General features: G+C 48.0%; 1 protein-coding gene across 2 annotated transcripts in view; it reads right to left on the bottom strand.

Annotated features, from left to right (window-relative positions):
- Positions 1-1,802: 1,802 nt before the first annotated feature.
- Positions 1,803-24,092, bottom strand: part of WDR66 (WD repeat domain 66) — a 65,749-nt gene continuing 43,459 nt past the window's right edge. Inside the window, exons 17-22 of one of the 2 annotated variants that reach the window (XM_029922338.1) lie at positions 23,374-23,464; positions 23,021-23,164; positions 4,238-4,268; positions 4,040-4,093; positions 3,130-3,231; positions 1,803-2,072 (exon numbers count right to left, since the gene is read on the bottom strand). In XM_029922338.1, the coding sequence (XP_029778198.1) occupies positions 1,936-2,072; positions 3,130-3,231; positions 4,040-4,093; positions 4,238-4,268; positions 23,021-23,164; positions 23,374-23,464 (559 nt within the window). In that variant the 3' untranslated portion in view covers positions 1,803-1,935. Of the gene's footprint in view, positions 2,073-3,129; positions 3,232-4,039; positions 4,269-23,020; positions 23,165-23,373; positions 23,465-24,092 lie in introns of both variants that reach the window. The other variant, XM_029922339.1, reaches the window with a different exon arrangement.

Below are 24,092 nucleotides of genomic sequence, written 5' to 3'. Positions count from 1 at the left end.
AGGTGGGGCCTGCCAGGGATGGGGGGCAAAGGGCCCCGTGGTGCTGAAAGGTGCACAGGTCCTCTCCGTGTTGGTCAAACAGGGTGAGAGACACCCAAACAAGAGCACCTGCAGAAAGGGGCCCTGAAGGTGAGAAGGGAGCCCACCGGCAGAGCGGGGCTGGGAGCCTCTGGGGACACTACCGGCACGGATCCTGCAGTCCCCTGGGGTTTGGGCCTTTCTGGATGGACGTCAGAGTTAGGGCCTCCCCAGCCTGTACTGACTTGGAGACGCAGGAAGATGAGCACCGAGCGAGCACCTCAGCCACAGTGTGACGGGGTCCCAGCTCCCGGGTCCAGCCCCAGGGGTCCGGCTGCCCGCTGGCCAGTCCTCAAGACAGCAATTCCAACACACGTAGCCGATCGAAACAAAATCACAGTGTGCCGGATTTCATGACAGGAGCCCTTGGTTGGTATCTGGACAGCATCCCATTCTGAGTAATTTTTTGAAGAGAACAAGTCATCTGAGTTTCAGGTTCCCTAAAGTGTCCCCAGGAACTCTTTAACTGGCTTGGTAAGACATCTCCTAAGCCCTTAGCAGCTGCAAAATTGATTCATAAAGCACGTTTTTGGGGTTTTTTTTGGTCTTGTTGTGTTTTGCTTTTTTAAAAGAGAACACGATGTAAACCAGGTTGCAAAGCCCTGGCCACACGATCCGACAGGAAGGTGCTTGCGGAGCCTTGGCACGCGCCGTCTGTCCCAAGGTCGCGGTGACACAGCAGGTTTGCAGTGGACGGTTCTGGTCTGTGTTGCCAGGTGTTCCGAAGACTCACTGAGGCCACGTCTCCAAGGGGACCCCAGGCAGCAGGCAGGGCCCAGTGCACGGAGGAGGGCGCGACTGCCATCTACTTCTCTTGCACAGACTTTGCCCCTTAGGAAGAAGGGCCTTTAGGGAATCAGAGATGTCACGTCACGGGCCAGCACCTCTGGGGAGGGACCCAGTTTGGGTGGGACGATGCGATGGGCTGAGCATGTGTAGAGAATAACATCTGGCACTTGGGTCTGAATGAGAACTCATCACTGACAACAAATCTCTAAAATCAGACCATAACTTTCATCTGTTTACACAATGTTGGTACTCTATCCTCAAGGTCAAAACACCGCTGAAAACAGCAATGTTTCCTAAATACCCCCTGAGCTGGGAGCTGAGCCCCCTTGTGCCTCCTACATGCCTGGAAGCCCCAGGAGGGAGTGTGAGGCCGAAGGGGGGTGGGGAGGGGAGGCTCACAGACTCCAGTTGGTGAGTTCTGCCCCCATCTCCAGGTCTGGCCGGGCAGGTGCAGCACTCACCAGGCCCCAGGGGTGCTTTTTTGCATTCTCTCTGGCAGTTGCCACCAGGGTTAAGCATGGCCAGTGAAGCTCTTCATAACGGCCACGCACAGCTGCTTTGCTGTTTTGCTGATGAGAAGGCACGAGCAGGGACTCCCATGACCCCACAGCACCCAGCACCCCTGCCCCCGCCAGTCAAACAGCAGGCAGGGGTGATCCCCATTAGACCACATTATGCTGAGGGCCTGGGTGGCACCTGAGGGCAAGGGAATAAGGCCACACGTGTCCCTAGGAAGGCCTGCTGCAGGTGCAAGCCTTCTCTGAGCCCAGGGACCATGCCACCCGTGTCCTGTTCAATCCCGCGCAGGCAGCGCTGCCCTGCATGGAGCAGAGAGCCGGCACGGGGTCTCCAGCCGCCATTTACACCCAGCTGCCACTGTGTCTTTTGCCTCCACCCACTTTTCTATTTGAGAAACAGTGGAATGTTCAACTTTGTGAATTCTACTGCTTAACAGATATTTGCTTTTAATGTCTAAATGTTCCAGAGATTAGAGTGGGGGCAGGGAAATACAGGGAAACAGCAGTGCCTCTGGGAAAAAAAAACCCCACACACACAGTTCTTTGTGCCTCAAACATTCCTTCTAACTTCACTGACCGTAGGATCTTGTCTGAAATCTTGTGAGATGGTGAGGCCAAGAATGTCAGTCGTGAATATTTCTGCAGTGATTTCGTCTGGGAGTTGTTCTTCAAAGCAGATTTCTGAACCTAGCCAAACAAGAAAACAAAACAAATGCCTTCATAATGATGAGGTTTGTTACTCAGAAGCGAGTTCCAAAAATACAAGGAACCGATACTGAACAAAAGTGAGAGGTCCTTTGTGCTACGGTTTGGCTGGGAGTCCTCCCTTCAGAAGCCCTGCGTGGAAACTGGCTACAGTCCCTTCTATAGGGTTTGGAGCACTGTTACCAAATGTCTGCAAATTTCACTGGAAACCACACGGAATGGTTGATTTCCTGTTTGGAGACGCCTAGGAGCACAGTGCAGGTTACAGTCTGATGTCCTGAGTACACAGGAGATGGGGGAGGGGAGCCTGGAGGTTCGAGATGACGCACCAGATACTGGAGTCTAGAACTCTCTGAGATCAAGAGCTTTGTTTAATGTGGAACGGGGATGGGCAGTAACGGGAGGGGGAAGGAAGTCTGGCGAGGGGGCTCTGCTCCTGACCCAGCCTTGGTAGCGGTGACGGACTTTGACCACCGTGGGGCATCGGGCAGTGTCGTGGGCCTGGCAGTGGAGATACCCCACAGGCCCTGGAGAGCTGTATAGACTGGTTCCTCCAGGGCTTAAACTCCCAGCTCTAACTTCGGGTCCATTTCCCTCCCTCCAGAGGACTAGAAGCGGTGAGCAATCCTTAGGTAGGAACGGGGATCGGGCTTAGAAACTTGCGAGCACTGGCAGCTTGAAGCTGGGCTTGTGCCTGCTTGGGGCCCTGCCCTCCTTCAAGTCTCTTGACCTCACCTCTCCCGAAACACCTTCCAAGCTGTGTCTTCTCCCGGCGGCCAGTACTCAGGCGTACATGCCGAAAAGATGAAGACCGGGCCAGTGGAATAAAGAGGGGAGATAAGAATAAGGCACGGAGGATGGACGGGACATGGCCAACAAACATGGCCGCCGCCCAGGGTCCTTGCTTGCTGGCGTTGGGGCCTCTGTCGTACGCACGGTATTAAGGAGGACGGCTTGCACCAGGCAGGGGAACAAATACGCTTCAGTCCCGACAAATCAGTGACCTCGGCTGCAAGCCCAGGCAGAGGAGGGACGGTACCTTTGATGGAGGAGGCTGTGGGCTCAGATTTCCACCCCTCAGGATTCAGTCCAAACAGCGTAGCGAAGCAGTCACGCATCTCCTCCTCCGTCATGTGCTCGCCTGAGTGTCATAAAAGGAAAGAGTGTCCGTTCCCACTCTTGGGGCCACGCATACTGTCAGAGTTTCGCATCATCATTCTGGGGTCTTAACAGAGAATTATTCCACCATTTCCTTTCCTCGGGACACAAAAACAATCTATAAAGTCCCGTGTTAGTGTGACGTGCCCTTCCTTACACGGTGTTAAGACAGTGTTTCATGGAGGGAGGTCTGCTGGGGTTTGTACAGAGAACAAGACAACTCCCTCCCTCCCTCCCTTCCTTTCTTTAAGTTTATTTATTTATTTTGAGAGAGACAGCATGAGTGGGGAAGGGGCAGAGAGAGAGGGAAACAGCGATTCCGAAGGCTCCACATTGCCAGCGTAGAGCCTAAAGCGGGGCTCAAACTCACGAAATCATGAGATCATGATCTGAGCCAAAACCAAGAGTCTCATGCTTAACCAAATGAGCCACCCCAACGCCCCTAAGACAACCTTCTGATCAAAACTGTGCTCAGCTTGGGACGCCTGGGTGGCCCAGTCATTGAGCTTCCGACTTTGGCTCAGGTCATGATCTCATGAGTTTGTGGGTTGGAGCCCCACATTGGGCTCTGTGATGACAGCTCAGAGCCTGGAGTCTGCTTTGGATTCTATGTCTCCCTCTCTCTCTACCTCTCCCATGCTCACACTCTGTCTCCGTCTCTGTCTCTCTCTTAAAAATAAACATTAAAAAAGAAAAAAAAGGATGCCAGGGCGTCTGCCTCCCCAAACGCGGTTCTCTCCAGTGAGAATAGCCCAAGAATGTGATAAGATATTCCCAGTTCATGGATTTACCTTTTGTTAGAAGCAGTTTTAGGAAATCTTCTCTTCGTATAATCTTCTTTCCTTCTGAATTGGTAAAACCAAGGATGTTAAAGCAATCCTGAATGCCACGCATGGTGTTACCAAAAGGTGGTCTATGATTAAGGTAAACTTTGAAGAAATCTGGTAAGTTGATTTTGTCAATTAGCTTTCCAGTGTCCACATACTCACTAAATCTGACTTCGTTAAACATATCTTCAATCTAGGGAAGAGGTTAAAAAAGAAAGACCGTGGTAAGCAGAAAAGACACTTCGATACACTTCTAAAAACTGGACAGTAACAGACAAATGTTTACGTTAGTCAAAAACATGTCTGTTAAGAGTTGATTATATCCCCCAAGAAAGAGATGCTTAAGTCCTAACCCCCAGGACCTCAGATTGTGACCTTATTTAGAAATAGGGCCATCGCAGATGTAATTAGTTAGGATGAGATCATACTGGAGTGGGATGGGCCTAGTCCACTGTGAATGGTGTCCTTATAAGAAGGGAGAGAAACACACAGGGAGGGACGGCCATGTGATGTGGAGGCAGAGAGTGGGAAGACGTGGTTCAAGCCCAGGACCGCTGGTAACCACCAGAAGCTAGAAGAAATGAGGAGGGAAGGAAGGATTCTCCCCTACAGGTTTCACAGAGAGCATGGCCCTGCTGACAGCTGGATTTATTCTGTGGGAGAATAAGTCTCTGTTGCTTGAAGCCACCCAGCTGATGACATTTTGTTACTGCGGCCCTAGTACAGTGGCCAGTTTTTCAATACTATTGCCACAGCTACGTTATCATCACCTCTTACCTATCAATTGCTTTCTTGCTTTGTGAGACCAATGTTAGTTTCATTTAGAAGATAGTCACCTCACAAATTTGGAAATTAACTTATAAGAATAAGCAGGGCAGTCAGTTAAGCATCCAACTCTTGATTTTGTCTCAGGTCATGATCTCTGTTTGTGGGATCCAGCCTCACATTAGGCTCCATGCTGACAGTGCAGAGCCTGCTTGGGATTCTCGGTCTCCCTCTCTCTCTGCCCCTCCTCAGCTCTCTCTCAAAATAAATAAATATAAAAAAAAGAATAAGCAAATAATTCAGGGTGAAACTCAACTATAGGATCAATGGCCCTAATAAGTTTCTTAAGACAATTAACTGCACCATGATTCGTTTCTCCTTCTTCTCTTTTCCATTTTCATTATGCAATATTTTATATATACAAAAGACTATATGTAACTTATGGGGTATAATTAAAAAACAAACACCTAGGAGGCCATCATTCATTGTAAAGTTCAACAAAACTGATAAATCTTTACCTAGAATAACTAAGAAAAAAAGAGAAAAGATTCAAATTACTAAAATCAGAATTGAGAGAGACAACATCAGCACCAGCCTCTCAGAAATAAGAAGTACGAACAGCATGTTCAATTATTGTTTGTTTGAATGTGTTTGTAACTGCTGATGTTTCAATGAGATAACTTAGATGAAATGAACACATTCGTAGAAAGACACAAATGACCAAAACTGACTCAAGAAGAAATAGAAACTCTGAATAGACCTATAACAAGTAAGGAGAGTAAAACTTCCACAAAGAAAAGCCAAGGACCAGATGGCTTCCCGGGTGAATTCTACCAAATATTTTTTAAAATACCAATTTTCCACAAACTCTCACCTCCCCCCCCCGCAAAAAAACCAAAAACAAAGAAAAAAGGGGAACACGTTCCAATCCATTCTACAAGACCTGCTTCCCGAAATTCATTGTGTATTTTTCAAATTTTCTAGAATGACAAAGGATGCTATCATGTCTGTGGATTCAAACAGAAATGTGGTGCCCATTAACGCTGGTCTCTACATGGGTCTCCTTACATAACTGCTAGAACCTAGGACAGAAGAAATATAAAAACAAACAAAACCACTCCTCACTGCCATCCGTCTCTCTCTGTGCAGTATTTTTGTACCATGCACATTGCAGTTGGCTGAAATTTAGAAACCCAAATTATGCCTGGCAAAGGGCTAGAAATGAGTAATTTATTTTAATATCTACATTAAAAAATTTTTAATAATGTTTAATTTAAAATAATTTAAAAGATTTAATTTAAAAGAACATTATTTAAAATAATGCTTATTTATTTTTGAGAGAGACAGAGCATGAACAGAAGAGGGGTAGAGAGAGAGAGAGAGGGAGACACAGAATCCAAAGCAGGCTCCAGGCTCTGAGCTGTCAGCACAGAGCCCAACATGGGGCTTGAGCCCACTGCCACAAGATTATGACCTGAGCTGAAGTCAAGACGCTTAACTGACTGAACCAGCCAGGCACCCCTTTAATATCTACATTTTATTATTTTTTAAATGTTTTTTATTTATTTTTGAGAGAGAGAGACAGCGTGAGCAGGGGAGGGTAAGAGACAGAGGAAGACACAGAATCCAAAGACAGGCTTCAGGCTCTGAGCTAGCTGTCAGCACAGAGACCGATGCAGGGCTCGAACCCACAAACCGTGAGATCGTGACCTGAGCCAAAGTTGGATGCCTAACCGACAGCCACCCAGGCGCCCCAATGTCTACATTTTAAGCTCATATGTGTACTAACAAGTTGTGGGGCTTGGAATCTTACACACAGAGAGAGAATAAGAGCCACAGAAAAGTAGGAAATGTCTTTTTCTAGAACATGAACTCTACTTTCATCTGTAGGAATAAATCAGGAATTGAATCTATATTTGTACACAATATTTATAAATAGGTAACCAATTTCTTCCTGTCCAATAAATTACAGAGAACAAAAACCAGAAGAGTACCAGTTTGAAGAAACACCAAATATCAGCCTGGCTGGGGCACCCTCACGGCTTGGTCTGGCCCCAACCATCAACAAGAAAACAAAAGTATTTTGCAGTCCATCCATCCAACCATAATTTCTGTGAAAGATCTGAAGCACTTTCTTTCCATCTTTCCCCCCTTTGTTCATAAAATACATACGTATATGTTCAGCAAAATTCTTAGCATATATGTATATAATTTTGTAGCCCACTTTTTCCACCATCTAACACTGTATCTTAGTAATCACCTAGTATTTTCAAAGAAGCCATATATTTTCAATGCAATATTCCAGGAATGGTCCTCAGACATAATATCGTTGGTTACAGATACAAATGAACTACAATTGATACTATATAAGTAGCTTTAAATTGCAACATCTTTGTATGGAATATTTACTGAGTTTATATTATGTACAGTTGCAAGTTAAATTATGTATAATTTTAGTTATAAATAGGACATTATCCACTCTCATATTATTTATACTTTGTACTGTATAATTTTAATAGTATTATCATAAACATGTGCTACTATTTATCATGTGTCTCTGCTATGAGTAGAAACTAGAACTGAAAGTCTGATCTTTGATGATAGACGTGGGTTCAAATTCTGGTGCTCCCATTTTCTCTGTGACCTTCTCAACTTCCTTATCTTGAAAAAGGGGGTAATGGAGTTTTGCAGTTTATTGCGACAATATATTCAAGGTGCTAAACATAATGCCTAATACACAGTCAGCTCTCAAAGGGCAGTGACTATTCTTACGATATACTTTCTATACCTTTGTTAATTATGAAACACATAATTATAAATTATGATTTATAGTTATTAATTATAAATTATACAAATAATTTATAACTACATAAATAATATAAATGATATGTACAAATTATAAATGTAACAGGATTTAACCCAATTCAGAAATAGAAGACTAACCCAAAGATACCAAAAAAGAACTCAAAAGTGGGAGTTCCTCATACCCACAGCGTCCCAAAGATCTCGGAACATTCTCAGCACGAACCGTTGAATAGGTGATTCACCTCTTACTCTCTTTTCCCATTTCACTGATCAAGAATCACAGCCTGACGGGGCGCCTGGGTGTTGGGTGAAAAGGCAGGTCCTGCTACATGTTGAAACAAAGTTCACGCCTGGGAGAGGAGCCTTGGAGACAGAACGGAGCCCCGAGAGCCTTCCCTACGCCCCAGTGTGAAACTGACTCAGGAGGAACGGCCGCCTTGCCCCTACTAGGCGTCAGCCGGCCCTTTGGTGGCTTCTCACACTGGCCCTCCCTCCACCACGCCAGTGCTTCACTCCTGTCACTTGGGGAGCTTTAAAGAGGCTGAGCCCCAGGCCCGTGCCCTGAGATCCCGACTCCCTTCGTCCGGGGTGGAGTACGAGCAGTTCCATTCTCTCAAGCTCCTCCAGGGATCGGGATGTCTGGCCAGGGTCGGCATGGCTTCAAGGCAGGGGTTCCCGAGCTTTGTCAGGGTGAAAATGACCAGGAGCACTTATTAAAACAGACGGCTGGTCCTGCCCCCAGAGGTTCTGATTCAGGGAGTGCGGACGGGGCGCCAAGAATCTGCATTTCTTGTAAGTCTCCAGCTGATGCCAGGGCTGCTGGTCTGGGGACCACAGCATGGAGAGCTGCGGCTCTTAGGCCACATGGCTTCCGCAGAGGTAACAGTCGTGCCAAAAAGAAGCGGCACCAGTGGTGATTTTCCCTGGAGAGAGTGGTGGCCGGCAGCGGAGAGCCTGTTCTCGCTTTGGGCCCACACCTCTCTGCTCCCTTAAGCTGTAGCAATCACTTTCCTGCCTATTTCCTCAGCTTCTTCAGAGCCTGGGGGTTGTAGGGACCCAGAGAAATAAGACAGAAAGCAAAACAAAACAAGACAAAGCAAACAATGCAGGCACAAGTGAGATCATGGGAGAATTTTTCGTAAAATATACACAAGGCTGGGGTGCCTGGGTGTCTCAGTCAGTTCAGCATCCAATTTCAGCTCAAGTCACGATCCTATGGTTTGATTCGTGGGTTTGAGCCCCACGTCAGGGTCTGTGCTGCCAGCTCAGGGCCTGGAGCCTGCTTTGGATTCTGTCTCCTTCTCTCTCTCTGCCCCACTCCCACTCGTGCTCGCTCGCTCTCTCTCTCTCAAAAATAAACATTAAAAAATTAAAATATACAAAATGCTTATTTAGAATAACCACTTACTGTTGTTAGTACAGTTTAATTTACCAGAAGTTACCGAGCATTTGGTTTAGCGCTAGATGAACAAAAGGCAAGTCACTTAATTATTCCAGGACAGCCCTGCACTCTAGGACTTTATAGTCAGCAAATATCTATTACGCACCTTCTAGGTGCCAAGCATGGGTCTAGGCCCTGTGAAGAGACACGTGAGAGACCTCAGAATCTTGTTTCAGCATCATGTTTTATAAAGTGTGCTTTCTAACCTCCCTGGGAGGCAGAGAGGAACCTAATACACCACCGTACAAGCAGGCTCCGGGGCACGGTGGTGTCTCTTGTGCCAGCTGCATGGGCCGGCAGGCTGGGGGGACTCTCCCTCCTCCTCACACCCACCTCCCAAGCAGGGTGCTCTCTAGAACATCCTCTGAGATGAGGAGTCCGTCCCACCTCTCGCCCCCTCCCGGGACCCCTTCGAGCGCTTCCACTCTGCCCTGGGCAGGACTGAGGAGCAGGGCTCAGGGCTGGGCGGCCTCACTGCACTGTCACCTCTGGAGACACCCCTGCTATTTATGAATTGCTCCGTGACTCACAGCTGCCCCCTGCTTCCTCCAGGAACTATATTTGGATGACAGCTGCCTTTCTCCAAGAGCAGGACACGCCACACCCACTGGACACAGTCCCAGGGTCAGGCCAGCCCTTGGTGCTCGGCCACCGCGCTCTCCCCCTGCTGTCTGGGGTGAGGTGACCCAGAAATTCCAGGGCTCTTTACGGTGACCTTCGCCGGGCCCCTCCTAGGAGCCCCGGTGTCAAACACCTCCAGGCACTCGCTCCAGGAAATGGTTGTAAAGGCTTTAAAATCTAGACGTCACTCTCTCCAGCTCGTCCCAAACGCACAGTCAGGGCTTGTCAGTTAGGCGCTCACAGCTCTTCCAAGTCCTGCTTGCTTGGGACGGGTCCTGGCTCCGGTCAGGAAATAGTATAGATGGAAATCAGTCTGGCAGGTCCTCAAACCTAGGGCTGTTGGCACAGCGACTCTACTCTTAGGTACGCATGCTTGAGAAATGAAAACACAGCTCCACCCCAACCTTGTGCACAAACAGTCATAGCAGTCACGTTCATAACAGCCCAAATGCAGAAACAACCAAGGGTCCATCATCTGATGAATGCAAAAATAGAAACGTGGTCCATCCATCTGAATGAACAGAACATTATTCAGGTGTAAAAAGGAGTGAAACGCGGACACCTGTTAGCACGTGGATGAACCCTGAACGCACGATGCTCAGCGAAAGCAGCCAGTCACAGAAGACCACGTCGTGTACGATGCCACCAACGGACGGGCGCCAGGAGCTGGGCTGGGAGTGACTCCTCACGGGTCGCTGCCTTCAGTGCGCTAAGGGGTGGAAGGCTTCTACTTAGGGTGAGAAACGCAGTGGGATTAGACGGTGGTGATGGTTACATAACTCTCAACAAACCGAAAGCCACTGAATTGTGCACTTGAAGTGCGTGAATTGTATGGTGTGTAATGTATCTCAATAAAGTTGATAAAAAGAGAGAAAAGTAGGGGCGCCTGGGTGGCTCGGTTGGTTGGGTGTCTGATTGTGACGTCAGCTCAGATCGTGGTCTCACAGTCTGTGGGATCGAGCCCCAAGTTGCTGATGGTGCGGAGCCTGCTTGGGATTCCTCTCTTCCTCTCTCTGCCCCTTCCCCACTCACTGTCTCTCTTTCTCTCTCTCAAAATAAATAAAAAAATTTTTAAATCTTTAAAAAAAAGAAAAATAATATGAAGTAAAGCCATAGCAAAGGCAAGTAACAAAGCAAGTATCTTTTTAAAATATATTTTCTACCATCACTATGATCTATCCTGTTATAACCATAAATCCGGTAAAGATTAGGACACATGCAGGGCGCCTGGGAGGCTCAGTCGGTTAAGCGTCCAACTTTGGTTCAGGTCATGATCTCGCGGTTTGTGGGTTTGAGCCCCGTGTCGGGCTCTGTGCTGACAGCTAGCTCAGAGCCTGGAGCCTGTCTTTGGATTCTGTGTCTCCCTCTCTCTCTCTGACCCCTCCCCCTGCTCATGCTCTGGGTCTCTCTTTCTCTCAAAAATAAATAAAACATTAAAAATTTTTTGAAAAAGATTAGGACATGCTTGTTATAAAAAATTCAAGCCGTGGAGACAGGGAACTACATGCCCTGTCACTCCTCACCCTCAGCAGGAGCCAGTGTTTGAGGTCCCAGCTTTTTGGGTCCCCTGGTTGGCACCACAGCACACGTGTAGAAACAGAACAGGGGGGCTGGGCCGCCAGCTGGGGCGCAGACCCTGCTCTGCCCTCAGGGGCTGGGACTGGGAAAGCTCCCTCCGCTTCAGCTTCCGCTCTGGGGAATGGAGACGATAAAAGCATCTCCCTGCTGTGAGGACTGAAGGACAGCGGGGTTGGCCTGGACCCTGGCACACGGTGGGAGCCCCAGAGAGAAGAGCTTGGCAGATGTGGGTGTGGGTGCAGGTGTGGGTGCAGGTGTTCCTATGGCATTATGGTCACCTGTGCTCTTTCTTAGGGGCTGTGTGGCATTTGGGGATTGCTTTCCTTAAATTTTTTTTTAATAATTTATTTTTGAGAGACAGAGAGAAACAGATTATGAGCAGGGGAGGAGCAGAGAGAGAGGGAGACACAGAATTAGAAGCAGGCTCCAGGGTCTGAGTTGTCAGCACAGAGCCCGATGCGGGGCTCAAACCCACAAACCGTGAGATCATGACCTGAGCCAAAGTCAGACGCTCAACCAGCTGAGCCACCCAGGGCTCCAAGGGATTTCTTTCTTTAAATACATTAAAGTACAAACAACAGAAATTGTTTTGTCTCACCCTCGTCTCTCTGAAGGGGGTCGCATTGCTCACTGTTGCAGGGACTTGACTAGGAAGGCCTCCCTAGAACAGTGGGCCATGGAAAGAACTCCTGACATTCCTGTTTCTGAGCAAATCCAACATAGTGAGGGCTTCTTTTCAAAGTGCAAATCGCCACGTTCCCATGGGGCCTTCATCAGAGCAGAAATCACGCCCCTGACCCACCGGCTCAGGCCTCTCCTCCTCGTACGGGAAAGGCTGTGCTGCTGGCCCCCAGCCGCTCCATCCCAGCTGGGACCCGGTTTAGCCACAAGATTAGCACAACCGGCTTTGGGAGGATTTGTTTGTTTAGCTTTCTGGGTTTTGTTTTAGATACAAAAGCAACGCGAGCTACATGCTTGCAGCTAAGAAAAATTAGAATAAATCAGAATACTACAGAAATGTATGGGTGAGCCCCCCCTCCAGCCCACACATAACCACAACTGTCTTCTGGGGAAGGTGCAAGCCACTGACTGGGAAGTTTTTTCATTTCTAGACCCTTGAGATGGGCTAATCTTGCAGGCTTGGAAACCAGCTAAGAAGAGCCAAGCTGCCATGGCTAGCAGAGGGAGAACGCGGAGTTCCTGGGGGCACACCAGGAAAGAGAGGAAACCGTGCACAGAGTTCAGCATGGGGTGAAGGCCAGCAAGGAATCCCCCATTGGGATTCCCTGCTGTGAAACGCGGTTCTGTTGCACTCTTTCTGACGATTCCCAGATTTTCAAGACAGTTGTCTTGTGTGAACGGGCTTTGTGTTTTTGTGGAAACGGAGAAACAGCTGAGTATCAGGTCTGGAGTGATGTGGGCTAGGCCGAGTCGGCACACACACACGTGGAAGCCTCCCCCACCCCTGGGTAGCCCTGAAACTCTGACAGGCGTGGACCGGAGCCAGGTTCCTGCTGGCACCAGGGGCCTCTGTGGACATGGGGTCATGTGTACAGAGTAGGAAGTAAAAGTTCTCCCAAATCCCGGCCCTCAGAAATCAAGGTCATTAAGCGTTTGGAGCATGTTCTTTCAGAGTTTTGCTAGGCGTGTATGAATATATACATTATCATGAAGGCAATGAGCTTTTGCTTTACATACTGTTTTGTCCTTTTCCGTTTAAATAACAAAACCCGAACATGCTTTCTGAGTCAGCAAATGTAGGTCAGTGTCACTTTTTAAGGTCTACTAAGTTAGGTCTTACTTTCTGTATTCCATCTCTTACCAACGGACATTAGGGTTGTTTTAACGTTTCACTATCAGGAAAATATGTGGCAGCTGACCCTTACATATGCACATCACTGCACACTTGTTGAGTTTTTCTGGTGGACACGCTCCTAAAAGTAGACTAGGTGGGTCCAAAGACGTGCATGTGTAAAAAGTTAAGTGACTGTTGGGGCGCCTGGATGGCTCAGCCAGTTAAGCGTCCAACTCTTGGTCTTGGCTCAGGTCATGGCTCGTGGTTCATGAGTTCAAGCCCCACATCAGGCTCTGGGCTGACAGCATGGAGCCTGCTTGGGATTCCCTTTCCTTCATATTCTGCCCCTCCCCCACTCACGCTATCTCTGTCTCTCTCAAAATAAATAAATACTTAAAAAAAAATAAGAAGTTAAGCAATTATTTATTTCCTCTCCAGACACTCCTAAACACTAAAGTATTGCTGTTTAATATAGCAAATACTTCAGGGCTATTAATAACTACTCTGAGGCCAAGTAACAATAAGGACCGGGATTCTACTTTCCTTGTTGTCTTCGCAGCCACACGTGACCAGAGAGCATCCCTCATTCCCTCATTCCCTCACTCATCTGACCCGTATTTGCTAAGCGTCTATCACATGAGCGAGTGCCAGCCACAAACAGACCTCTCTGCCCAGGTGGCCTTACACTTATTGAACTAAGTGGTTACACTACTGTTAAACCCCAGGGAAAAACCAAACGCCGTTCTGCAAGCTAAATAGAAACAGAGCCAGGGCGCCTGGGTGGCTCAGTGGGTTAAGCCTCCAACTTCGGCTCAGGTCAGATCTCACGTTCGTGGGTTCGAGCCCCATGTCAGGCTCTGTGCTGACCGCTAGCTCAGAGCCTGGACCTGCTTCCGGTTCTGTGTCTCCTTCTCTCTCTGCCCCTCCCCCTCCCATGCTCTGTTTCTCTCTGTATCAAAAATAAATGAAACATTAAAAAATTAAAAAATAGAAACGGAGCCGCAAGTAACCAGGGAACACATGTGACATGTGGGCCCTGGCCTCCAAAGTCCTGGAGGAAAAGAAAATTTATAAAGAATGAAGATGAAACTTTGTCTTCTGGGAACTCAGCTATAGAAAAGGGTGACACCTAAGTTTTGGCTCCTTCTAGAACATTATGAACAGTTTAAATCTTTCATTTAAAAAATGAAGTTTTGTGGGGCTCCTGGGGGGGGGGCTCAGTCAGTTGGATGTCTGACTTCGGCTCAGGTCATGATCTGGCAGTTCACGGGTTCGAGCCCTGCATCGGGCTCTGTGCTGACAGCTCGGAGCCTGGAGCTGCTTCGGATTCTGTGTCTCCCTCTCTCTCTGCCCCTCCCCAACTTGTGCTCTGTCTCTGTCTCTGTCTCTCTCTCAAAAACAAACATTACATTAAAAAAAAAAAGGAAGATTTATAAGAGCAGCTAGCTACGGTGGCCTGTGAAGGATGGGAGTGGCTAGGGATTCTTTGGGGAGGGTTATTTTCTCGTATAATTTGGCTTCAACTTACCACACCAACTAGATTCAAATCCCCAAGCCAGTTAAAATGATGTAAGAAAAATATAAATAATGTATAGTCTTGGCAGGGGGCGGGGAGGGTTGAACCTCTGTGACTGAATCTTTCATGTAACAGGTTTAGCCGGCGCACTTCCTCATGCAGCGGGGGAGGGGGGCGGGGGCGGGACAGCTGCATCTTAATAGGAAATGTTTCATGAACCACGACAAAGCCTGGATTTAAAAGTTTCAAAGCCCTGGAAACATTTCTATTGAAAACACTATAAATCTGATGTAAAAACAAGAGACCAAAAAAGCTCGCCCTGTGCAGCTTCAGATATAAACTGACTCATCAGCCAGCAAAGTTTGCACACTGATGTGGCCACATCTGGATCGGGGGCCTTTAGAAAACATCGCCAAAGAGTGAGTGTATTTTTTTAAGGTGGATTCGAGTAGGGCACTGAAAGTCTCCTTTTTAACAGCGGGGAGAGATGTATATGACAGTGAAAACCTGACAATCACCACTTTTATTTCTCTTGATGTTTGTAACTAACGCTCAATGTCACTTTAAGACATTGGTTGGAGACTAACACTTTTTTCTAGGTACCCGGTACTCATCAGTGAGACCTGGGGAGACTGTGAGGCGCTACTGCACTCTGTCAGGGACCAGGTAACTGAGTATGCCTTCAGTGATCACCCGTCCTTGCTTCGGCAGGGGGCAGGGAAAGGCTGGTCACTCTGCGCCCGGTCCGCAGCGGTAGCTGTGCCAGGTAAGTGATGGCCACTAAGGCTAAACGCCCAGAATTCCCTCACCAACCAGGCAGGACCGCAGAGGAGAGGACATGCTTATATGAGCTCAGGGCTGAAAATCAAGAATCCTGAAAGGGACGCCACCTGGCTCAGTCGGTAGAGCCTGCAACTCTTGATCTCAGGGTCGTGAGTTCAGGCCCCACACTGGGTGAAGAGGAAGGAAGGGAGGGAGGGAGGGAGGGAGGGAAAGGGAAGGAAGGGAAGGGAAGGGAAAGGGAAGGGAAAGGGAAAGGGAAAGGGAAGGGAAGGAAAGGAAAAAAAGAAAAAAAAGAAAAAGAAAGCCCTTAGGAAAGAAGTCCTGAGTGAGAAGGCTGAATCAGTTTGCTGACTCCCAGTCACTTACACAAAATGCCCTTCAGATGAATCAAGGAAGCAACGAATTGGTTTTAGAAAGGAAATTGTGAGCAAAGAATCACAGGTGGAGGAGTGTTCATCTAAAGGCCTTTTTCAATCACATGCCTGAGATGAGGCCCTGACGATGAAGACGGTAATACTGGATGGTATTTCCCAAAGATTTAACATGTGCCATGTACTGCGCTACACAGATGCTCATTTAATCCTCATTCTGGGGGGTGGGCGCTTCTACGACCTCTGTTTTATAGACAAGGAGACAGAGACTCAGAGAGATGCAGGAGCTCGGCCAACTCTTTGCCCCAGAGCCCCCTGACCCGGGAGCCTGGCCCCCAGCAGCTCTCGGGTGCTGCATCCCGACTAGGACCGCTGGGACCTGTGACCTACAGAGAGGCTCTGAGGAACGCTTGCTCACAGGGCATGAGGGACCATGAGCTGGTGACACCCGCGGGGGTGGGGGAGGACCCTCTCCCCAGCTGGATGACTGAGTAAGGACACCTCAGTTCCAGAGGCCTCCCCATGAGGTAGGAGTGCCAGGGCCTGCTTCAGAAAAGACCACGGGTGGAAAGGAAGTTGGTGGGTCTGGATGCTACAGTTGATGAATGTTGACGTTGACTGATGGGTACATAGTTTATTACATTATTTTCTCTGCTTTTGTTCATGTTTGGAATTTTACAAAATAGTTAAAAATAAGTAAAAGAGGGGCAATCCCCTCGACCTCTTAAAAACAACACACTGTTTGGGGGCACCTGGGTGGCTCAGTTGAGCATCTGACTTCAGGTTGGGTCATGATATCACAGATCATGAGGTTTGAGCCCCGTGTTGGGCTCTGAGCTGACAACTCAGACCCTGGAGCCTGCTTTGGATTCTGTGTTTCCCTCTCTCTCTGCCCCTCCCCCACTTGTGTGCATGCTCTCTCTCTCTCTCTCTCTCTCTCAAGAATAAATAAATATTAAAAAAAAAAGAACACACCATTTTGACAGGAAATACTGAAGTAAGAAGAGGGGCTGAGTAAGTCCCTACTGTGTGTGCCACTGGTACTGGACCAGGGTGGGGGTGGGGCACGTGGCTCCCTAGACTCCTGTCCTCAGGTCCTGGCAATGACATTGTGAGGTGGGAGCTGCTTCCAGCTGCATCTAACAGATGGGGACACAGGAATTCAGACTACAGTGGAAATGACTTGCCAAGGAAGCCAGCAGGTCAGCCAGGTTCTGTGTCCCTGCACTTCCTACAACATCTGCGTCTCCATCCTCCTCAGTCCAGAAGTACTAGGCGTTATGCCAACCAATCCCCCGAGAAGATGGGTATTAGCTTACGATAAATGTTTGGCTAAAAAACGGAGAAGATGAACCAGAGATACAGTAAAAAGGGTGAAATACAGAGGGAGCAGAGCTGAGTGAGAAGTCGAAGGCACTATTTGCAGACTGAACCGAAAGAGGCTTCCACAACCAGGTCGTTTGAGGGGGGCTATCCTGCACGTATGTGCCTCACTTCAAGACTCCCAATGTAATGTCCAGCAAACTTTTTATTATTTTTTAAAGTTTATTTATTTATTTTGAGAGAGAGAGAGAGCGAGTGAGCATGTGCACAAGCAGGAGATGGGCAGAGAGGAGGAGAGAGAGAATCCAAAGCAGGTACCATGCTGTCAGCACAGAGCCTGATGTGGGGCTTGAACTCACAAACCGGAAGATCTCGGCCTGAGTTGAGATCAAGAGGCTTAACTGAGTCACCCAGGTGCCCCTTCAATAAACTTCTGAGGCTGCGGACTAACAGACCCATTTTTTTTTTTCTATGCAGAATTCCATTTGGTGACCGCTCTTCCCGCCCCAGAATCCTCATGGTCAAGGTGGCTGACCCTGCCTCTGATTCCAGGTGCAGGGAGCATCCGGGCCTGGCCACCCTGAGCAGCACCTGCCCGAGAACAGTGGCGAGGAGGTTGGGGGCAGGGACCAGGGCTCCCGGGGTTGTGCCCACTGAACACAGGCTGAGGGACCCACAGAGAAGAAAGACAGCATGGGGGTAAGTGAGGTTCCAGGGGAAAGGCGCCCTCTGGAGGCGGTGTGAGCGCCTGGATTAGGTTACACTGGGCATTACCGCGGCCTCTATGGAGTTCCAGGAACCAAAAGCTGGTTCGCCTTAGGTTTCCGTAACCTGTAACGGAAGGAGGGTCCTGACAGATAATCCTGTTTCACTGTCCTTCCCCGAGCAGAAGAGGCTCTGGTGAACACCTCAGGGGCCAGTGTGCTAAGCCAGGGGTTTGGAACCTGGGGCGGCGGGAAATGCAGATTGCCAGGCCACACGCCTGGAGATTCTGATTGGCTAGATCCAGGATGGGCCCAGGACTCTGTCTCTTTAGCAAGTGCTCCAGGTGACTGTGACGCAGCCTGTCAGTTTGGGAACCAATAGCCCAAGGAGCAGGCTTGAGAGACAGCTCCCAGGACCGCTACCTGTGGGCTGCCTCAACTTTCTCCATACTTGCTTCCATTTCCGGCCGGTACGTTTATAAAATGTACATGAGTCAAATGACCTTTTGAGGGGCTCAGTAGAATACCTGCTGAGCTGAAGGCGCTCCCCAGGGCTCCGCATGGGTCTGTGGGGTCTCAGAGCTCATCTCTCCAGACGCTACCTGGAGAATAAAAGTCATCTTCCGGCTGTACCCCGAGCACACAAAAACAGGTGGTGCTAGGTGGGCCACCAGAGGCAGAACCAGCGGGGACCGCGGCGTGCAGCCCTGGGGCGCCCCAGGCCCCCAGTGTGGGCACCGCGTCCAGCTGGGTTGCAGGCCTTCTGCATGCCTGATGGTGGGCTGCGAAATGCTACATTTTTGGAAAGCTGTTTGGCAGCAGAGCCTTGAAGTTCCTACTCTGACCCAGTAATTCTATTTCTAGGACGCTGAGACTGGAAAATAATCCGAGGAGCATGCAAAAACTATCCACGGAGATGCTCATCACAACCACGTCTCTGACAGCCAAATACTTCAAGACAACCGACGTGTCTGTCAGCTGGGGGCTGGTTCAATTAAGTACGTAGCCTGTAAAAAGCATGATGTCTACAGCAAATTAAAAAGCTCCTGCACAGGGGGATGCCAGGGTGGCTCAGTCGACTGACCATTTTGATTTGGGCTCAGGTCATGATCTTACAGTCTGTGGGACAGATCCCTGCATTGGGCTCTGTGCTGACAGCTCGGAGCCTGGAGCCTGCTTCAGATTCTATGTCCTTCTCGCTCTCTGCCCCTCCCCTACTGTGTTCTGTCTCTCAAAAAATAAACAAACACTTTTAGGAGCACAGGTCAGCCCAAGTCTGGCTGGCACTGTGGACCTCTGCAGGATGTCACTGCCCATACAAGTAGGGTCTTGAAAACCTACTGTGTGCCGAACACACTTCTGGTACGTGAACCCAGTCAGGAGAAGCAGTGAACACTATAATTAGCACATAGTAAGTGTTCAGCAAATGCCCCCTGGGGGAGGAGGCAGGCGAGGAACAGCAGCAGTGGTCATCTTTATGCTCAAAACACTGATGGGATTCCCATTTAACAGATGGATAACTGAGACTCAGAAGGGACTACCAGCCAGCCTGAGGTCACAGAGGAAGCAGGCAGGAATGGTGGTATTTGAATCTGGATCTTTCTGCTCCTCTATGAGCCCGGCAGCTGGACCCCAGGTGGTATGAGGTTGAGCATAAAATAGTAATGGGGGGCTAAAAACGGGTCCCGGGGGAGCCTGGGCGGCTCAGTCAGTTGAGCGTCCCACTCTTGATTTTGGCTCAGGTCATGATCCCAGGGTCGTGGGATCGAGCCCTGAGTCAGGCTCCACACTGAACATGGGGTCTGGCTGAAGATTCTCTCTCTCCCTCTGCCCTACTTCCCCACTCGCTCTATAAGTACACTTCCTCTCTGTGCCCTAACGACCCCCTTTTCTGTGTTGCAAGTATTAAGAAACCAGCTTAAGCACAAAGGGGAATCCGTGAGAAGGTCACGGGCATCTCGGGTACCCACGCAGCAGGAGGCCCGGGCCTGTGTGCACACAGTGCCCTCGCCATTTGCTCTCTGCCCGACTCTGCTGCTGGCTTCATTCTCTGCACAACTGGATTCCGTCACCCAGAGCGAACATGGCCACCGACAGTCCTCAGATTTCACAAACTGCTCCCGACACAGAGGGAGCGGGTCTCGTTCCCCAGCTCTGCTTGGACAAGCCGGTCCTGTCCCTCTCACTCCCCGGGCTCAGTCTATCTAAACAAACAAACAAACAAACAAAACCATAAAAACTAAACAGGTTCCAAACAAGGAGAGGAAAACTCCATAAACTTGTTAGGAAAATTCCCTCCAAAACAAAGCTGAACATGAAACAATTAAAAAAAAAAAAAAAAAAAAAAAGCAGGGCGCCGGGGTGGCTCTCTCTTCGGCTCAGGTCATGCTCTCGCGGTCAGTCTGTGCTCGCAGCTCAGAGCCTGGAGCTGCTTCAGATCTGTCTCCCTCTCTCTTGACCCCTCCCCCACTTATGCTCTGTCTCTCAAAAATAAAGAAATGTTAAAAACAAATTTTTAAGCCTCTGCACAACAAAAAGAAATTAGTAAAATAAAAAGGTGACCTCTGACCTACGGAATGAGAGAAAATACTTGCAAACCACTTATCTAATAAGGGGCTACTCTCTAAAATATATAAAAAACCCATCTAACCCACGAACAGAAAACTAAATAACCCAATTTAAAAATGGGCCAAAGACCTGAATAAGCATTTTGCCAAAAAAGATATTCAAACATGAAAAGGTGCTCGACCTCACTAATCACCAGGAAAATACAGATCAAAGCCATAATGAGCTATCACTTCCCACCTGTTAGAACACCCATCATCAAAGACAGAAGGTCAGTGGTGCCGAGGATGTGGAGAGGGGTCCCTTACGCGCTGTTGGTGGGAAGAGGGAAAGAAAGGAAGCGTGATTTATCTGGATATTATGGAACACAACCATAACAATAAAAGGAAATCTTGCCATTTATGACAACACGGATGAAACTCGAGGGCATTATGCTAAGTGAAATAAGTCAAAGAAAGACAAATACATGTATGTGGAATCTAAAAAGACCTTGAACTCATAGAAACAGAAAACAGAGAGCAGCTGCCAGGATGCAAACGTCCAGCTGTCAGATGAAAAAGTCCCGGGGATGGAATACAGCACGATGACTGCATTTAAAGATACTGTATTATATATTTGAAAGTCGCTAGAAAGTAGATTTTAAAAGTTCTCACCAGGGGCGCCTGAGTGGCTCAGTCGGTTAAGCGTCCAGCTTTGGCTCAAGTCATGATCTTACAGTTCGTGGGTTCAAGCCCCGCGTCAGGCTCTGTGCTGACAGCTAGCTCAGAGCCTGGAGCCTGCTTTGGATTCTGTATCTCCCTCTCTCTCTCTCTGACCCTCCCCTGCTCGCACTGTCTGTCTCTGTCTCTCAAAAGTAAATAAAAATTAAAAAATAAATAAATAAATAAAAGTTCTCACCACACCGAAAAATTATAACTATGTGAGGTGATGGATCTGTTAACTAACCTTCTGTGGCGACGATTTTGCAACGATACAGATTTAAAACTACTAAGCAGAAAGCCTTAAACTATAGAGCGGTGTAGGTCAATTCTATCCCAATAAAACTGGGACTTCGAAAAAATAATATTGTCAGGGTGTGTGGGTGGCTCAGTCGGTTGAGCGACCGACTTCGGCTCAGGTCATGATCTTGCAGTTTGCAAGTTCGGGCCCCGCGTCAGGCTCTGTGTTGACAGCTCAGAACCTGGAGCTTGTTTCGGATTCTGTGTCTCCCTCTCTCTCTGCCCCTCTCCCGTTTGTGCTCTGCCTCTCTGTCTCTGAATAATAAAAAAATATAAAACATTTTTTTGAAAAAAAAAGGTATACTGTCAAAGAATTTTTACCACCATGCATACACAACACTTACTGAGAATGTTGATACAAATATATACATATATACACAGATCCACACATATGCCTATATAAACAGATCTATATACACATCTTCTATAAACTGCTGATACATATTGTCATATACACATACATATGCCATATAATGCCAAATCCTTATTTAAAAATATAGATGTATCTATATCCATATATAAAACAATAGAAGGAAGTCCACTAAAATGTTAACAGTAATTATCTCAATAATTTCAATTTTCTTCTTTATAGTTCTATTTTCTAAATCTGAAAAAGTTGCAAGATCAAGACATATACTTTGAAAATCATGTTTGCAGAGAATTATTAATAAATAGAAAATGCTCAATATAACATTGAGAGTAGGATAAAAATGCATATTCAGCCAATTAGGTTTTTGAATTATATATATATATATATATATATATATATATATATATATAATTCCTGGATATCTATCTATATATAGATAGATAGATATCCAGGAAACTACTAAAAACTGTTAAGTCTGTGTAGTAGGATTCTAAGTAATTATTTTCTTCATGTCATTTGTGTACCTTTTTCAAGCTTTCTTTTTTTTTAATATACTTTTTTTTAATGTTTATTTACTTTAGAGAGAGAAAGGGGGGCAGAGAGAGGGGGAGAGAAGATCCAAAGCTGGCTCAGCACAGGGTTCAAACTCACAAACCATGAGATCATGACCTGAGCCGGAGTCGGAGGCCTAACCAATGAAGTCCCCCCCAGGGACCCCAAACTTTCTACAATGAGAATGTGTTAACATCTCAAGTCAATTGCATCGCAAACCACCGTTTCTAAGAGGACCCTTTTCCCTTGAGTGCTTCCGGTCCCATGGAGCCCCTTGCAGCCGGGCGTGTTTTGTGAGGTCTCAAGGAGGGACCGGGTCCCCTGAGACCCCAGTGCGGAGGAGCGCCCGGCTCCCGGAGGCACCCCGTTCCCAGAGGCCAGGGTAACGCAACGACACAGTGAAGATCATCCAAATAACGACCATTTACGGAGCTTCTCCTATGCGCCTGGCCCCGTTCCAAGTGCTTTGTGGGCATTTCTCGGGCATCATCTCCCTGCACTTACCAGGGGCCAGTCTGTCTAATTCCAAAACCCAAGCTCTGACCAGCATCAAGCTCTGAAAAGGAAGAAGTCTTCAAGGAAGATCTCTGTGGGAAGTCTGCTTCCAAGGAGCGTGTCTGGGATGCCCAGAACCTTCTTTCTGACCCACTTACGTATGAATAATGTTAAATTTTTACTTTGACCTATAATCATCGTTCCCAGAGGCCGTTTTCATGACGAGCGTGTCCCACTGCTATCGTGTTTTCGGTTCTGCCTACCTTTTCCTCCGAGGGGTAGAAGCCAATTGCTCTCATGACAAAAGGAAGCTCCGACAAGCAAATGTGTTCCGACACCTTCCTGGTCTCCATTGTATCAATTCCTTGACGACGGAGCTGAGAATAGTAAAAATAGTCTTCCAGCTCCTGTGTGCAAATACAATGAAACACAACATGCGTTTTGGCTCAAGTCTGCAGCATCCATTAGGACTTCAAGGACGTTTTCTAGAAAGTACATTTTGAGCTCAGTGGGGAAAAGAGCTTTGGAAAAAGGCAAGAAGGTTCACCCCGGGGCATACTTGTTTTACAAACCTAACTAGATGTTACCAGGAAGTGTTTACTCTGAGGACAATTACCCTGTAGAATTTTCCTTCCCTGCCACCAGCCACCAGACCGTAGAACGGGGTCAGATCTTCACCCCCGAGAGAAACCGCAGCCTCCAGAGCGCTAGAACAGGGCAGAAACATCGGCGTTAGGGCGCGTCCGAGCCTGGCGGGCACTGCGGGCACTGCGGGCCTCTGCCGGGTGTCACAGCGCCCGGCCAAGGAGGGGCTCCATACACTTGTTAGGAAAAGTCCCTCCAAGACGAAGCTGAAAACGAAAAGTTCAATTTCACTGTGGAGCCTGGTGATAGGGGGCACCTGCCTTAATAATAGTGATATTCTCCAGCTGATGACAGGGCAGCCGCTTGGCAATTTGTCTGCAGCCTTCAGGGAGCACAGCTCTACTGAAGGAAGGGGGAGGGCCCCTGTGGACTGAAACCACAGTGCTCCCCAGCAGGGCCGCGTCGCTCGTGAGATCTGCATATGGCCAGAGCCCAAAACCGGGATAAGTGCAGGTACACTGCCAACACTAATTGCTTCCATAAAAACTCGGGAGGCCACAAGGGACCCATGCCAGTCGGATAAAAATAACCCTCTGCTCTCTAACATGGGGTCAGGCTTTCTAAAAATAGGCACCGTAAATGGTAAGAAAACCTACTTTTTTGTATGAGACTGACTTTGCCCCACACGAAATACATGTAATAGGAAATCACTGTAATAATCCACTAACTGGATTTTGCTAATCAGACCAT

Source organism: Suricata suricatta, chromosome 14 (genome assembly GCF_006229205.1).
Source record: "Suricata suricatta isolate VVHF042 chromosome 14, meerkat_22Aug2017_6uvM2_HiC, whole genome shotgun sequence".
In the NCBI taxonomy this organism is placed as follows: Eukaryota; Metazoa; Chordata; class Mammalia; order Carnivora; family Herpestidae; genus Suricata; species Suricata suricatta.
Note: the sequence above shows the minus strand (reverse complement) of the source record. Positions and strands in the feature narration are given on the sequence as shown.